Source organism: Coffea arabica, chromosome 11e (genome assembly GCF_036785885.1).
Source record: "Coffea arabica cultivar ET-39 chromosome 11e, Coffea Arabica ET-39 HiFi, whole genome shotgun sequence".
Classification (NCBI taxonomy): domain Eukaryota; kingdom Viridiplantae; phylum Streptophyta; class Magnoliopsida; order Gentianales; family Rubiaceae; genus Coffea; species Coffea arabica.
In genome coordinates this window covers 49,736,464-49,754,509 of record NC_092331.1, presented here as the reverse complement: position 1 = coordinate 49,754,509, position 18,046 = coordinate 49,736,464, and the positions used below count along the sequence as shown (strand labels likewise).

At 33.0% G+C, this 18,046-nt stretch overlaps 1 protein-coding gene across 2 annotated transcripts; it reads right to left on the bottom strand.

The window, feature by feature from the left end:
• Positions 1–15,678: 15,678 nt before the first annotated feature.
• Positions 15,679–17,711, bottom strand: LOC140021014 (uncharacterized). 2 transcript variants are annotated; one of them, XM_072071711.1, is made up of 5 exons: positions 17,551–17,711; positions 17,285–17,454; positions 17,106–17,193; positions 16,830–17,009; positions 15,679–16,145 (listed from the first exon to the last, which is right to left on the bottom strand). In XM_072071711.1, the coding sequence occupies exons 1-5, from the start codon at positions 17,648–17,650 to the stop codon at positions 15,853–15,855; spliced, it is 831 nt and encodes a 276-aa protein (XP_071927812.1). In that variant the 5' UTR covers positions 17,651–17,711; the 3' UTR covers positions 15,679–15,852. The 2 variants fall into 2 exon arrangements, with proteins under 2 accessions (XP_071927812.1, XP_071927813.1); XM_072071712.1 differs by having other exon boundaries at positions 15,679–16,142.
• Between the last annotated feature and the right edge of the window lie 335 nt (positions 17,712–18,046).

Sequence of the window (18,046 nt, the reverse complement as noted above, 5' to 3'; positions counted from 1 at the left end):
TAGGAAGAAATATCACAACTTTTAAGATTTATTAGCTTGTGGTTTATTAGACAAGGTTCTAAAAACTAACTACATAGACTAAACTAACTTTATAAAATAGCTAGTCGAAAGATTTGAAGTGGGAAAAGAAGGATGAGAAAAGAAAAATGCATCAATCGAAATCGTTAAAAGTTTTGGTAGATCCTATACACAACAAACTAACTAGTACAAGAAGAGATTACATTGTTGACTCGTAAAATTGGATCTTAAACATAATTGCATTTCCTTAACCTAGCCTGGATTATTTCCATCACCACTGCTAAGCATCAATTCTTCTGCATACATATGTTATCTGCAAATAATTGCGAAGAAAGTCCTATGGGCGATAAGATGCCGGATAAAAAGCTCCAAACGATCCCTAACATGTTAACGTGTTTGGATAGGAGATTATTTGAGATTTTATTTAGAATATTTACTATGGTACTTTTTATGTTGTAATGTATGTGAGATTAAAAGATGATTGAAAAGATAAAAAGATTGACTGAAAAACGTACTGATCACTACAACAAATATGGTCAATTGCGGTACTTTTGATGCGGTACATAGCGATTCTGTCCCAAATCAGCAACGCAACTCCAATTTGCCCCAAATTTCACCACGTATTTGGTTTATTGTGGTGAGGTTGCGACACATTGGTAAACGTTGACAATTAGACAGCTGGAACGACATTGTTTTTGAGCTGTTGCCCTCGTGAGTCAATCTGCGCTTCTGTTGCCTTCTCTCCATGCGTGCTAGAACATGCACAACAAATCTCTATTCTTTAGCTATCTAATTTTTATTAGGTGTATTTGGAAATCTTGCAATGTTTTTAAAATGTGTTACCATAGACTCCAAAGATAAAAATATACATGTCAAAAACACAGTCCAATCCATGTAGAGTGTGTGTTATGAGTCCAATATGGGCCTTAGGATTATTCAATGGGCCTCAAAATTACTTGAATCTGCAGAGTTTAATGGGCCATATCATTTTTAGATGATTCAGTGTATCCGATGGAAATCTGTATACCTACTTGAAGCGTGTGAGATGTCCTTTTTAGATGGTCCATTTTTGGTACTTGAAGTCTAATTTAAATCATCTTCAAATTCAAATACCACTTGACTAATAAGGATAATAAATAGGTAATTATAAGGTTTCTAATTCAATTCTCGAGTCCTCTCCTTCTTTCATTTTTCATTGTAAGATTTGGTTTCTCCCTTTAAAAGCATTTTAGTAGTAGCCAAAATCTTCTGCAGCAAATTAGAAAACAAAAGCATTTTAGCAGCCAAAATCTTCTGCAGAAGCAGAAAACATGATGGGGAAAATCATCCAACCATGTTGGCATAAAAGGCCGCCAAGGAGAAAAAGAGGTACCTAATTGAAAAAGCACACGGTTGGACCTTAATGCGCCCTGCCTCGTTAGCCCACCCAAGACTCGGTCAAACAATGATAGGAAGTACATGGTTTGTAAATTTTTACGGCACAACTGAAGAAAAACTAGAAACAACGTATCATGACATTATATATATATATATATATTTTCGGAGACGACAACTGTTGTATAACCTAATTTATCCTACACTAAGGGGAGGGAGCGGACCTAAGAAGACCCAAGAATAATCCGGAAGGGACTGAACTACCACCGAACTAAACGAGTGCACATCACATCCGCCTGAATTTTTTTAAACAAACCACTTAAATGTGGCATTTTGGTGGGAGGCACCCCACCAAGCTAGGTGGTGGCCAGGCTGGTGGTTGTATCATGACATGATATATGATTGTGCCTGTAAATTTTTTTTTTTTTTTCCTAGCAGGGAAGGGTGAGATTTAAGAAGTAAGAAGAAAATAAGAAGATTAGAATCCAGAATCAATCTCTAATTCCAGGACCTTAAACCTGTAAGATATATACATCAACAAGAATGACTAATTAAAATCATCCTCAGAAACATTAATCACACCCTAAATGATGTCTGAAATCGAGGCTCTACAAAATTTAGTATATGTATGTCAAATTCAATCAATAAACAATGAATTGTAATGGAGAGAATAAGAGAAATTTAAATTGGCAATGTCTCAAAAATTAGCTGAATAAGAAATAACACCAAATTAAAAGAACACCTGACTCGAGTTGCACGGCCACTGCCGGGCTGCTTGTGAAAATTGATCCGAGTAAATATAATGGCGATTTTTGTACCATCAATCGTTATACATTCATATAATTTTGTTGCATACATGAATCTGATTCGTGCACAATAGATCAATATACAAAAATAACAGCATATATTGCTCTGTACATTGAAGAAAAATTGACCCTAACCAATCCTCCAAGGCCAAAAATGTTAAAAGAGGCCTTGACTGGAAAGACTCGTTCAAACATATATAGAGAGAGTATAATAGCAAGGACCAATGGCTCTCTAAGTACCAAAACTCTCGTCCCATATCCCCGAACACGTTTCTACACACGGTTACGCGCTTAAGACACCTCGTGCTATATAATTAACGTCGGCACTCTCCCATGATCACTCAGCCCACTTCAATTCTCAGAATCCCGCAAAAAAAAAAAATTTTATTTTCTGATTATTACTCACCTCAGCTTATATTTTTTTTCAGTAATTATTTTTTTTGCACCTAAACATACATTTGAACATTTTGAATTACTAAAAAATAACATGGCTCGCACTACTACCACTAGGGGTGTGGAAGTCCGGTGGCGGCAGCCACCACGATGCGTTCGCGCCTCCACGGCCCCGCGGTGGATTCCTCCCCGCGGTCAGGTTCTTAGGAATGTGGTGAGGAAGGTGTTTTCATGTTTTATTTCGGATTCTTCAGAGCAGAGGCAAAGCCAGTCTAGAACATCACCTTCTGCTAAAGTGTTTTCTTCTGATCATTGATTTCCACCAGCTCAAATGCGGTGCCGTTTTGGTGGGCAGTACTGGTGCTGCTTTTCTTCTTGTTGTACTTTTTGTAGCTTTTATGTCCTCTTTCTCCTTTGTTATAGGGTGCAAAGAAGTGTATACCACAAATGAGAAGCATACAACATAGGTTCTTCTTCCTCTGTTCTTTTCTAAACTTTTTTTTCTGGTAGGCAACGAAAGATTCTTGGTTTTTTATGGTTCTTTTCTTGGTCCACCATTTTTGTTTTTCCCGAGCTTCGGAATCCCTACAACTTTTTTTCAGTGGTGATCATTGATCAAAGGTCCAGCATCCCATGTGGAATGGTACGGATTCAATTTATAAATGTTTCACTATGTACATATGGTGATGGAGACGTGGACCAAAAGAATCCCTTAAAAAAATTTAACATCATAAGATATTTAAGAGCACACATTATTCATTTCTTGAATTCGAAAATAATTTTCAATATGTACACTTAAGTTTAATTTCTGTCTAATCAGATTCTATTCCAAGATCGATTATGAACCTTCACTTTCCTAAATGCTCGTGGTTAAGAAATTTTCATGATTCCTTCCTATTAATTGCCACACAACCAACAAAAAAAAAAAAGGAGAAAAATAAAAAATATATATATTTCACATGAAGATCAAGTACAACTACTAATCAGAGAAAAATTTTGAAGTCCTTTTCTTTAAAAAAAAAAAAAATTAGATAACTATTGCTTCTAAGTCAACGCTCGTGTCCTCATTGGCTACCATATGGATGGATAGGGGGGAGGATGACGACAGCATGATGATGACATATTTCATAATAACAAAATGATGTGATGTGGGGTGATTATCTTGAAAATGAAATTGCAATCAATAGTTGTGTACTTTTTGTGTTTGCCTCTGCTTGAGGAATTGCTACTGATATCATTAGAGAATAATCAAGAAGTTCATATAAGTTCGTTTAATACCGTTTTATTTTAGACTAATTCTTTTTTTTTTTTGGCAAATTGCTAAGTATATACTTAAAGATTTGGCAAATTGAGTTGAGTTTTGTTTGGTTCTATCTAATTGGTGGAATTAATTCTTATAAGTTTGTTGTATTTCCGCTAAACCAATTTATTCAGATAGTATTTTTAATTACACCAAAATTGTACGAGTTCATATTGAATTTTGCAAAAATCATATAAACCGAACAAAATGGCACCAAATTCAATTGGATCTTCGCTCCTCCTACTTTTCATTTTCCCAAATATTTCATTTAAAATCGATGAGAATTTGTTCTGCAGGAGGTGCATTTCTCCAAAAAAAAAAAAAACTTTTGATCAAGAAAGCATACGTGGTATGATCAAATAATATTTTGTCAAATAGCAAACTTTTTATTTTTTGAGTTGACCCGGAAATAATTTTGGTCGGGTTACTCCATTTGTTCGGTAAACCACACGATATATGAGCATTGAATATGGTCAAACCGTTTGTGGAAAAAAAAAATGGTCAAACAGTTTGAACCGGTCAAACTAATTTAACGCCTGAAACAAATGCCCAATGTCAACTTTGAATGGCTGTAAGCGAGGGTTCGGAGGCTAAACTTTTCCCGGTTCATGCATTACTACGGTAAGCTACAGTGCATACGTTGTTAATATATAGTATAAGATTTACACTTATTATTGTTATTGTTATTAATTATTATTATTTTTATAGCTGCAATTGATTTACTATTTCATGGAAAGAGTGTATAGCTATCAATTATATATGGTTTTGGCATAACAAACAAATAATAAATATTTTTTTAGTTAGGTGATTATGAGGTTCTTGATTTGACTCAAAATTTTTTATTTTTTCTTTCTTTAATAAAGTTTGGGGTTTTCTTGGAAAAAAAAAGGCATTTTAGAAATCGTCCACGATAGTTCCTTTAATTGAAGTACAAAGTTTTGTCGTTATAAAGGTACCTTTCCGAGAAGAACATTTGAATTGAAAAGTGTCGTTTTCACCTCAACTATTGGTGTTTGGGTGATAATGTGAAAGTTTTCTTGAAAAATAAATTTTCAATACTAATTATTAGTATAAAGCTGAAAAGACTAATAACATTTGTAATGAATACATACATGCACTAATGAGCAATTATAGATCAAATGTATCTAAATTAGGGTATTAAAATATAGTTTTCACATTGTTCCTTTTCACTATTTTAAATTGTAGTTCTATAGTACTTTTTTTTTTTTTTTTTTTTTTTTTTTTGAGTTCAAGGGAAACTTCAACCTTTACAAGGAATAAAGGAAAAAGGAAGAAAGAGTAAAAATCAAAGTAGGAGTTTTACCATTATCTAATTACTGTCCATAAGGGATGTAGTTGTAAAGTGCACTGGAATGCAATTAACCTTTCTTGTTACTTGGCCCAAGAGAAAAAGAAAAAAAAATTAGGCATAGAGAAATTAATTAGGTAATAGATCTTAGACAGAAAAAGTAGCAGAGGATCAGAGCAAGAATCTTGAATGGAACAAAAATAAAATACCATCAAACACTTTCCTTTGGTGGGAAACAAAAGGGGGAAAAGGAAAAACAAAAAAAAAAAAAGAAAAAAACAGTCAGATGTTCTGTCCAATGTCTTAAACCAAAAATAATAATTTGGATGGATTCAACTCAAGTGTGGTCAGTAAGTACTCGTATTATTTTCACATAATACATGTTCTTATGTACAATTCAAAAAAGACTTCCATATTTTGTGCATTTTGAAAATACCTTGAAAATATTCATACTTTTTAATTAACCATATAAAATGTGTAATAAACTTTTAACGCATTATACTTCACGAATTATACTTTAATTTTTGAATAATTTTCAAAATTTGAGCAAGAACAATGATTTATCTTCTTGGTTATAAACAAAATAATAGAGACATATAACACAATTCTGTTGATTTATACACATAAAAAATATTAAGCTGATAAATTTTTAAATAAATTTAACATCTCATACACAAGGATAAGCATTAAACTCGATAAAAAAAAAAGTAGTATATCTTTGAAACATATTGGAATTTTAGCCCTTTTTTCGTTTTGTAACTTTTTTTCTCTTATTTACAATCCCTACTACTTTATCACCCAACCCATCCCTTGCCACCGAGTTTTGCGACCTTCAAATATATTCGTACTAATCACATATGAATTTATATGCGTAATTTTGTTGAACGTGTAATTTTGTATCAAACTTTAAATCATAATTTTGAAAAAAAAAATTGTACAATATACATAAGTTAATATTTCATATTATACCCATCTCATATTTTTCTAACTGTGGACTGAGTTCAGTATCACGAATCAAAGAAAGTTCTAGAGACCATATAGAGTACTTACACCTTGCCTACTGATGCAACTCTGAGATTCTAGCACACGATTATTTTAGATAAAGTGATCCGTTCTTACTAACTATGCCAACATATGTTGGTCATCACCCAAAAAAAAAAAATTCTGCCAAATATTTGCGAATAGGTTGAACAAACTATCTGTATCAGCCAATTTCTTAATGGGCTAGTCGCCCAGCCCACACAGTACTATACTACAAATGGCTGTTTTCCGGCCCGAATTGTAGGAACGTTTAGTGTACAAAGTGAAAATGGAAGTTTGAAGTGTAAACCAAAGATCAGAAATTTGAAAATGTGATGAAGGCCTGCATTTGGGCCCAAAGAATGGGTGGATCGCTAGGAGTATTGTAATTTTGGTCGCCAGAATTCGAGTATCGGACCTAAGTTCCTTGAAGTTTCAAAGGAAACAAATTTGGAGCTTAGTATTCCAAATTTCAAATAAAATAGGAGATTTAAGATAATTTGATATTTAATACTCTTACGATTGCAAAAAAAAAAAAAAAAAGTCAAAATCTGCAAGGCCGACAATAGTGAGAATTATGCAATTAGGACAATATATAAACGAAATTTATTACCACCATTTAGAATCATCTCTGAAGTCATTGGATACATATGTTTCACTTCCACGAGATAACACAACGTTAATCGTAGCTTGGTTTTTACGTTCTTTTAGAAGGATTGGATTTGCTAAGTAATACAAAAAGCAATTTTTGCGCTTAATTTTAGATCTTTTATTCCATCATTATATGCAACAAAACACATGACTTTCCTATTAGTAACAGGCAAAATAATATCAATCATTAGGGTTGGTTTAGTAGTCAGGGAAGGGCTTTTAAACTTTTTTTCTGCTATCAGGTTTAGAATTTGATTTCTGTGCCCGATAGTTGGAGGTGAAAAAAGGATGAGAGGATAAAGAAAAATATAAAAGGTAGAATACTATCAAAATTCAAAGCAAAGAAACTAGATTTGTTTTTGTTAAAATTTTATGGACCATTCTGGTTATAATTAAGAATAGTGGGGATTGGGGACCCAAATTGTTTTCACTAAAACATTGTGGACCCTCACTAACCTTTCTGGGATTTTTTCTTTCCCTTGGTTTAAAGCATGCTAACGTTGCAACTACGTTTTGATGGCGTCATCAAATGTTTTACCTTTACAAGTGCTAATTTTCGCGGTGTATTTGTACAGATATATTTTATTAGGGATTAATCTTTTCTGTACTGTCATTATATACATACACTGAAAGGGCTGTATATGTGACATGCTTATAGATTCTTTAGTATACATTGGGAGTACATAAAAAATTTATTCATTTTATTAATGTAATTTTTTTCACTTCATCATCTCGGATTAACTGTAAAGAACTTTGCAAAAGACAATGAAATCCCAAGGACAATTATATATATATAAAAAAAAATTCAAGAGAATCCAATTCTCTATCCCATTTGGGATTTGGAAAAAGTAAAAGGCAGATACCAAAAATATTCTCACGTTCCTCTAGGAATTCTATCTCCCTTTTTTTATATATAAATTCTTTCCATTCTTTTCTTTGGATAAATGGAAATGCTTTTTGATTTTTTTTTATAATTAAATATATTCTGTTTCAACTTTCAGTACGAGAAAATGGAGACAAAGGCAGCACGAGAGCAGAAGCGCTTGCTTCTCAATGTTCTCATACGTGGTGATGCAGGTCTTGTTATGTGTGGTTCCGCGCAATGCGGCCAGAATGCCATTCAGAGAAAGTTTTAGGATTCTTCTCTTATTTTGCTCCCTACATCACTCCATGCATGAAGACCTGTTACATCATTTGCTCAGTGCATCTGACTATGCTTCAGCAATAGGTCCTCTCTTTGTATTCTTTTTACAGTTTCTTAATCCTTTTAACTGTAAATTCTGAAATTTCTGATGTTCCACTTTCTGAAAAGAATGAAAAAAAGGACATTGAGGAAGCATATAAGGCTAGTGATAGAGTCCGCCTATACGAAAAAGTCACTGCGACAAATAATATTTTTAAATAATAGACACAAATATAAAAATTTCGAAAATTAAGAATGCGATCCATTTTTTTTTTTTTTTTGTCAGATTAAAAGCATTATGCCCCCCTATACTTTATCCCACTTACATTTTACTCCCTTAACTCAATAAATAGGCACTTTTGAATAAACATATAATTTTTCCGACTCAAAGCAATTGACTTTTGTCGAATGAAATAAACCTAATCCCAGAGCTAATACCAAAAGCCGGCAACTCTTGGTACAGCCCCAGGGACTTATCTACCCAACTAACCCAACCCCCCGATCCGATGTGGGATAAACTACTCTAGGTGTTCCCAACCTAAGCTAAGAACCCCGGCACATGAACTAAGCATGCTAATCCTAACGAGCAGTTTGTCTTTTTCCGACTCAAAGCAATTGACTTTTGTCGAATGATTGAATAAACATATAATGCCAGTGATAGAATCTACCTACAAAAAGCGACTGAAAATAACAGGCACAAATATGAAAATTTTTAAAATCAAGAAGGTGGGCCATTTTTGGTTTGTTTTTTGTCACTTAACTCATTGCTTAATATGGGATTTTCTGCTGGTGATAATGTTACAATTTTGACTTTAATGTTAGAGCTTTTATATTTTAAAAAAAATTTGACAAGTTTTCCATTTTCAAAGTGGACCTAGCCTTTCACTAGTGAAGGATATATTTGTGGCAATATCATTTGTCATGACGTAAGGGTTGTATAGCGAGTCAAACCAATACAAATGTCGATTTATATGAGGTGTAATTTTATTATTATTTTTCATTTGAAAAAACAGCAACTTCAGTGATTTCAAGTGGAAACCTATCAAGTTAGAGGGATCTCTATACACCCGTACTGGCTCGAACTTGATCCGTAAAAACTATACTATCAATATATATACTGACGGAATTGAATGAATGGTACATTATTTAAATTTGAATTTAAACATCAAATTTTATATAGGTGACATGTATCTAGACCCGTTAGTGTATACACTATCAATGTATAAAAGATTTATCCAAAAACTATACCTTACCACTCGCACTGATTTTATTGTAATCACAATAATTTTGCATGAAAAGTAGCAAAGTTAAAGATGCTGTAATTTTGAAAGTTATATCATATAATCTTTTTAATTATAACTGTAACTTTGAAGTTTATAATGTACGTGATACTACTAGAATTCTTTTGAAATTTTAGTACAGAAGCAATTTTTTTTCCTTTCTCCTTTAACATTTGAACTTGAGTTTATACAACTTTTAAATGTGAGTAATTTTTTTTTTGTGTAGGCAGTTCAAAAATTAAGTTTCTACCTCCAATTTATTACTGTAAGTCAATACCTGCTCTAATGAGATCTACCAATTTTGATGTCTTTTTTTTCCAAATTGATATGTATGTGTCCTTTATTAAGTCCTTTAAAGAGGTGACAACAACTGCTCTGAATAAAGTTTTGTTTTCCACTATCTATGTCAAATGAAAAGGCGAAAAGTGTCCTGGAATGAAGTAAAATCATGATATTTTAATTGAAATTAAGGGAAAAAAATCCCACTACTGTTAATTAATGAAATAATTATTAGGCTGAGGGAAGATGAATTAAATGCTCTTTAACTAGCCAGCTGTCTTATTAATAGCCAAAGTTCAATAGACATATTATGACAAAACTGCCCAAATCAGTGCATTATCTGTGGTTATGCTCCTTAGTATTTTAAATAGGAGATTTTAAATTCAGAACGTTCTACTTGTAATCTTTCTTATCTTACCACCTAATCCAACCTCCCCAGATGTGGTTATGTTTAATAGTTGCTATGCAGTCAATTTTCTCTTGGTTTCGAAATGCCTCTGTTTTTAAAGCTACGTGTTAGACAGATGCAAGAGGTTTTAAATATACTGGCCATTTTAACATAAGACCAAACGAACTCTTTCTTCCTTTTTAAAGTTTTTTTTTTCCTGGTCAAAAAAGAGATTTTAAGCTTTCCAGGAGAAAAGGAGAGGAGAAAAAAGAGAGAGCCTGAAAGTCGAATCAGAAACATAATCAATTTAAAATTTGTTTCTAAAGTTCCTTGTCAAAAACATCTAGAGCACTAGTCTTTTTTCTTTTCCTTTTTTTTTTTTTAAATTTGCGGCAAGAATCGTTCCAAAGGAATGGTGTAACAAGTACACTTTTAGTAGAGGTTGTAAATATTCACGCATATATATATATGTTAGAGACATATTCCTACTTTAATGTCAAATCTTGCCCACTAAAAATTAGAAGCAATTGCATCCCTTTCTTGACTTTCTGTTTTCTTTTTATCGTACTGACATGACATTATATATAAAATTAATCTTCCTTACATTATAACTAACATTCTTTAAATTCCACTTTGGAATTCTAGAGCAGCGTTAAGCCATTGAGAATGGTCCGACCGTGGTACTAGACTACTAGTGTGTAGGAGGTGCAAAAGTTCTGGGCCAGATTATTCATCAATTGTATAGATTCCTTCGGACCACAGCCAAAGGCAAAAGGGCGAAAGCAAAGGACAACGGATAAAGAGTTTAGTGCCAATTTTCACCCATAAACCTAGCTAGCTAATCTTTTGAAAAAGCCACACCCCGATTATATATATGGGTATTCAAATGTATATATATGTAAATGATCAATTCTTCAATTAAGATAGGGTTTGTCTAACAAGTGCCCGTTGGATTCTCGTTAAAAAATATTTCATATGTCATATTTTTAGAAATGTAAAATTAATTAGGGTAAGTAAATAAATACAAAGGAGAATAGATGAGATTAAATAAAAAAAATTTATAAATGCAAAGGAAAGTAATAATTGTTAGTTTATATATATATATATATATATATATATATATATATATATATATATATATGATAAGTTAGACAAATTTTAAATGTATCAACGGGTGTCAATTGAGCACTGCACATGTTAGGAAAATGCGTTAAGATATTGTATGAATATGTTGTTGACACATATTAATGTGCAGACCTAAATGGATTTTTTTTATAATACTAGTAAAATATGGCTCTGTTTGGTTTCAGACTATTTTGAAAAACAATTTTTTCATCTACAATGTTATAGTAATACACAAACAAAAACAATTCCAAAAGCAACATATCCATACAATATATCAAAAACAACTCCAAATATACAAAAAAATACACAACTACCCATCACTCTCCACCACCACGGCCACCACCTTACCGCCACCACCCCCACATTCACGACCCTCTCTCCTCTCTCTCTCCGCCCATCTTTCCTCCCTCACTCCTCCTCCGCCTCATGTTTTCCTTCTCCTCTCTCTCCTTCTCCTTCCTCCTTTCTTCTTTCCTTTTCCCTGTTCCCCAATTTCCTTCCCCTCAACTGACTGCAACCTTCCTAGTCACGATCAAATCTGATCATGACCAGAAGTCGGGAACAAGACGATCGTGGTTAGAGTGGTGGCTAAAGTCACAGCCACCACCGCTAGCGGAAGAGGGGGTTTGCGGTTTGGGGGAAAGGAGGGGAGGAGGGAGAAAGGAGAGGAAAGAGGGAGGAGGAGGAGGAGGAGGAGGAGGAGGAGGGAGGGGGGGGAGGAAATAGAGGGGAGGAGGAGAGGAAGAGAAAGGAGAGAAGGGGAGGAAAAGGGAGGGGATAGTAGTGGGTTGTGTAAAATTAAAAAAAAAATATCCCAAAAAAATTATAAATTATAAAAATATTCAAAAATATATTTTAAAAATACCTCTAAAACAATCCAAAAAACATCTACAGTAAAAGTTTTTCATATACACAACTACAGTAAAGTTTTTGAAAAACACCTCAAAAAACAACTAATTCAAACGGTGTCATGCCAAAGACAGGTCAAAAGCTTCTTCACCTACACAAGCTAATGATTGTTTTAAAGGGACAAAACCTAGATCGACTTCAACATATGTATATCACCCTCTCACTAACCCCACTAAAAGGTGTAGAGGTTTAATTATAATTAGGTAGGTGCACTTGCAACAAAAAAAGAAAAAAAAAATAATTAGGTGGGTGCACATGCTAAGTTTTGCTCTACAGCTGTGACACATTTCCTTTGCTTAAGAGTTTGCTTGCCATAAATCCCGAGATTAAAAAGTTCTTGATTTTCATGATAGATTGAGGGCCCTATTAGAAGCACATTCATCATCCATCTATACATATTATAATTACAAGAGGGTAATTCCTCCTTTGAGAAGGGTTTGAAGTTTGATTAAAATCAAAGGTCATCATACAGACAAATAAAATGAAAAATTGCTTTGAATTATGTAAATTTGTAAACAAGAAGAATTTCCAAGAAAATTCATTGCTTCTCAGTGCGTGGTGTAACCATAAAAAGGAGTGGAGAAACTATCTTCAAATCAATCCATTCTTTATTACTATTAAAAACATTAAGGTGGCAAATAAACACTTAATAGTTACTATCATTCGAGATTAATTCCTCCTAACCATATTCACTAATCACCTATTATAGACAAACCCTTGAGCAATTGGTAGAACTAGAAACAGTCATGAACACATGCAGGAATTAATACCTGAGCACTATTTCCTTCCACCTTTTCCCTTCTCGTCACAAAAGCCAAGATGGGTCCTATATTTCAACAACCAAGGCAAGAAAAAGAAAGATAAAGCATCAAGGATAGATGGATCTTCCATAGATGTCCCATAGCTTAGATATTGTCTCCATATGGCTAAAGTTTGAAATTTGCTACACTAACGAACCCATGTTGACCTATCAAGAAAACGACACACTAGCCCTTGTGAACTCAATGCATTACAATTAAATTAATTATCCTTAGTTAAAATGTTAAATTAAAAAAAAAGTAGACTTAGAAGACTTTTCTTAAGAGGGTTAATTACTTTACTAAGATGCTAGCACATTCTTGACTAATGATTGGACATTGGCCCTCCTCTACATTTGGTCTTTTTCGTTTTCTAACCAGAGGTTTTTAAGCTTTATAGCAGTACCCATTTCCCATACTCAAACAAAATTTGAGGAAGGTCCATCTTTCTACGGCTCTGATAAATTTGATAGAAGCTGTCATCTTTTACTGAAAAATGTGATAAAGCTAACTCCCTATTCAATGATACGGCCTTGATAGGGTTCGGCTTCTTTGATGAAAATTGCTTTAATTATCTCCTCAATCATTACAATCAGTACATAATTAGATATTGTACACTGCTGGACATTCAACCAAGCATCCTCATCAGCAAGAAAAAACAAGAGAAGTGATCAGGACTAATCATTTTGTGTACTAGCTAAAAATAGATATGGTTTTTGAACTTCTTATTTCCATTTTTTTGGTCTCTTGTCTGCATTTGCATTTCCTTTGCCCTTTCAATCTCATTTTATTGTGCATTACCTTATGCTATGAAATGTACTCTTTTTGATATTTCAGAATTGTTGCACATATTTATCTTAGAAATATATATATATTTTTAACTAGTATATGCTTTAATTGTCATATAGAATTGTAGTCTAGAACCTATTTTTTAGACAAAATGACCCAAGATCATTGCTATGATCATGAATAAATCTACCATTTTTTTTTCAGTTTTACATCACGGCTCTAGAATACTCTTTGGTTTAATTCTTAAATAGGTGCTACAATAATTATTTCCATGTCAAACAATATGAAATATATTGCCTGCCATCTGCTCTAATTAAAGTTATTTGTGTCTACTCTCTCTCTCTCTCTATATATATATACACACACACACACACATACACATACAGCAGACACAAATATACATTTATATATGTGTGTGTTTATAAAAATTATATAAAAAAAAAATCTAAAGTGAAGAAAGCACACAGGGCAATAAGTTCATGAAAATCTAGGGCATATGTTACACTTAAAGAGAAAATAATTTACTGTCTCTATCTTAACATATTATTGTCTTTCATATCACAAAGGAAAAATCTGTCACTACATTAAAGCAGTCTAAGAACTTTAGAATACTTTTCCTATTCCATTCTATGCTTCTACTCCATTTCTTTCCTTTTCATTTCTTTACCTTTTATCTTATTTTATTTTATTTTATTCTATTTTACGTGATTATATTTGACGGCAATAAAAGCCTGTACAGGAAAGGTTCCATGATGACATAATTTCAAACCCCAAGCCGCAAATGATGATAGGATGGTACATTGACTTCAGAGTTTTTTTTTTTTTTTTCAATTTGTGGCACTTTTATTTTCTAAAGCTAAGAAAGGGAAAAATAATCAACTTTAGTCACATGCACTGTCCCCATCTTCAGTATGACTCAACTTTTTATCTGAATTTTGCTCCTTTGCGTAGCTTTGAATCAACCCTCACTTGACACATATATAATTGGTCACCCCTAGTTTTAATTCTACAATGAAATAAATAATTGTAGTTTACCATTATGGAATTTTACATTTACATTGACAGAAGATTTTTTAGATTGTTCTTATCATTGTTGTTTTCATAGCTTAAGCCTCAACCTTCAATCTCCTAGAGCTAATTTGTAGCTAGATTAGATTAAAATTGGATTTATTTTTTTTTTATCAAAATCATGTTTTTGTTGGACTTAAAACATCAATTTCTAATTTCGAATACAATAATTTTCTTTATTATATTATAAGCATTATTAAAAAGGAAAAAGAGAACATTTTACGTAAGGCTTATGTCTTAGTGAAAAGGATAGGAGAGCTTGAAGGTCTACCAACCTTGAATATAGGTGACATAAAATATCCCCAAATTTCTGGAAATTTGGCTGGACCCAATTAACATGAAGACAATATTAATGTCAATTTGGACACTGTTCTCATATGGAGAACAAAAACATGCATGTCGCATTCGATATTTTCTGGAGTCCACAAAAGATATAGATGTCCCAAAAATGCTAACCTAACCTTCAGATAACACATTGTACCAAATTATTTGTCTGCAAATTTAAAGAAATTGGTAATATTCCTTTTCAACGTTAGGTGACATACATTACAGTTCTTTATATTTTGTTGAACTTATCAAACCCTCAGCTATTTTTCTTTTTTTTTTTAAATAAAATATCGTACTTTTATTAAATCTCGTATTAATGACAGAAATTACATCGCATGTACACAGATATAATTGATCTGAAGAAGAGATGCTACAGATCTAGAGAATTGGTTGGAGCATTTTTCCACTGAGACTGTGATACATCTGAATTAAATTTTGACATAAACTTAGATGGAAGAAACAAGGTATTGCACAGAACATTTATTGTGTCTTTGCTTGTGAAAGACTGTTAGGTTAAGTGCTCAACTTTGTTGCACCAAACAAATTGAGGAAATTGGACCCAAGACATTCACAACCACCAACCTAGTTGTGGCATGTCAATTTGGTAAGAATTATAAATTTTTCCTGGTTGTCAAACACTTGACAAGTAAATAATACTATGATAATTAAAGAGAGAATAAACTATTTTATACATACGCATCTTTCTTTTTCTATTTGTCTCTCACGCTCTATTTACAATTAAAACCACAAAAAAAAAGGTTCTCCAAAATCAATCAAAGCATCCCTTTAAAATTTATACATGCAATATGTAAAATTGATGAATAATGATCATGTACTCAACCCTTAGTCCTAATAATTGTAATTGTGCCTCTCCCTTGTGTATGAATTCTAGTGAGAGCCACCACTGCTTTCCCTGATAAACCAGGACCATCTGGGGAGGTTAGAGGCCTGCAAGCAAAGTCACCAACCGGATGCCTCACCGGCCTTGTTGGTGGCATCAAAATTCTTTCATTGATGTCGTTTAGTGTCACATCTCCTTCCAATCCTCCTGGCTTGACCAATGCAAATGGATAAACCACCTTGCTTAGAATTCTCTTTTTCCTTTTCTCACCTCCTCCTCCTCCTCCTCCTGAAACAACATATTTTCAAAATTTTAATTTGCCTTGGTACATATTACATGTTATAAGGTTTTGAAAAATAGATTTGAGTCATCTTACGATGTTAATTAATGACTTAATGTTTATACATTATACATTCTTGTCCCCTCCCTAAGACATTAATAAAACAGGAATTTGGTTTATTAAGAATTAGGGGTTGACTAAAGTTGTACAAAAAAACAGAATTCCTTGAAGCCATATGCTAGAGATCTTGATCACTGCTATTGCAGCAGTCATAGTTTTGACTTCTTTTCTGATCATATTTCATGTGCTAAAGAAAAAGAAATTTATAATTCTAGACAGATAACTCATATATAAACTCATTAATTTTTTGAATTCTGACACTTTAACGTTGAATAAAAAGAAAACAAAGTTCAGACTACAGCTCAAATATAAACTCACTGCTAATCTTGATTACTTTTACCAGTGACTGTACAAGTAATTAATAAAGCATTAAAATATAATGCCTTTAGATGACTTTTTCTTTATATTTCTTGCAATTATTAACACTTTGGTACCAACTGGTCGTTTGACAAAGTAGTTTGAAAATTCTCAAGTGTGTGAACTCTGTGAATTTGCTGACCGATTAACTATACATCACATGTAGGCATCAATGAATAATGGATGAAAGAGAGAGTATATGCACTATGCAGTACCTGAAGGAAAAATAGAGTCTATGGAACGTAGGGTTTCTTTCCCTGAAGTGGACTGAATGTTAACTGAGTCCTTCTGAGAAGATGAAGTATCAAAAGTTTCACAATTGGATATTGCTTCTTCTGTGGTTTTCATTTCTGAGAATAGGGATGCTTCTTCACTGATTATACTCATAGGTTCACCTGCAAAAAGGCCATATTTAATAAGAAAATAATGCATCTTTAACATTTATTACCAAGTCAAGTACAAAAATACTGAGAAACCAGGGGTATAATCACCTGAAATGCTATCAGAATTTGTCATTATCTGACTCAAATAATCATAATTGTTGTAGTAGTCCAGTGAATACGCAGAACTCCAAGAATTCTGTGTAAAAAGAAACTATTTCGTTAGAATCTAGCTATAACAAAGAGTTTAATCTAGGAAAATGAATTAGAAGAATCAAGAATTCACATACCCTGGTGGAATTATCTAACTCTTCACTTTGATCATCAGTGTTGCAGAATTCCAGCCTCCTTCTTTTAGAGCTAAATTCAAATAAAGCATCTTGTAGATACCCCGTAGAAAAATCAGATTCAAGTTGTGAAAGCAACGGTGGGGTACTGGTACTAATGCTGCTCTCCAAAACTATGCCAAAAAAAAAAAATTAGATAATATAACACTGCAGAAAAAAGGTAGAAGAAGAAGAAGAAGAAAAGGAGAAAGAAAAAGTAGTAATGTTACATTGGGGCATGTCTGCGTTGAAAACTCCAAGATTGTGGAAGTCCCAACCTAGGGAAGAACTGTGCAGGGTGCTGTAAGGAATGGAGTGAAGGTCACCCATGATCTTTTCTCTGTGTGAGGTGAAACCTGGAAGAGAAATGTGTTCCAGCAGTGTTCTTGGGTGTAAGAGAGTTGGATGGTTTGTATTTAAAGAGTTTGCAAAAAGTTAAAAAAGAAAAGAGAAATGTCCAAGAATAAAGTGACAAAATCAGATGATCTTGGAAGAAATAATCAGTCAGTCAACTGCCAGCAAGAGTGGGAAAAGTAGTGGATTTCTTTCTTGGGATTCTCAATAATGCCCTTTTCAATTTTTATATGTATTGTGTATATATACACATATACATGTATAGTATATTATTTTACAAGGATTTAAGTAGTACCATTTAGTGCAATTATGTTTGATTGATGTACTTGTTACAAATCAATGTACATGAATAAAATTCAAACAAACCACAGA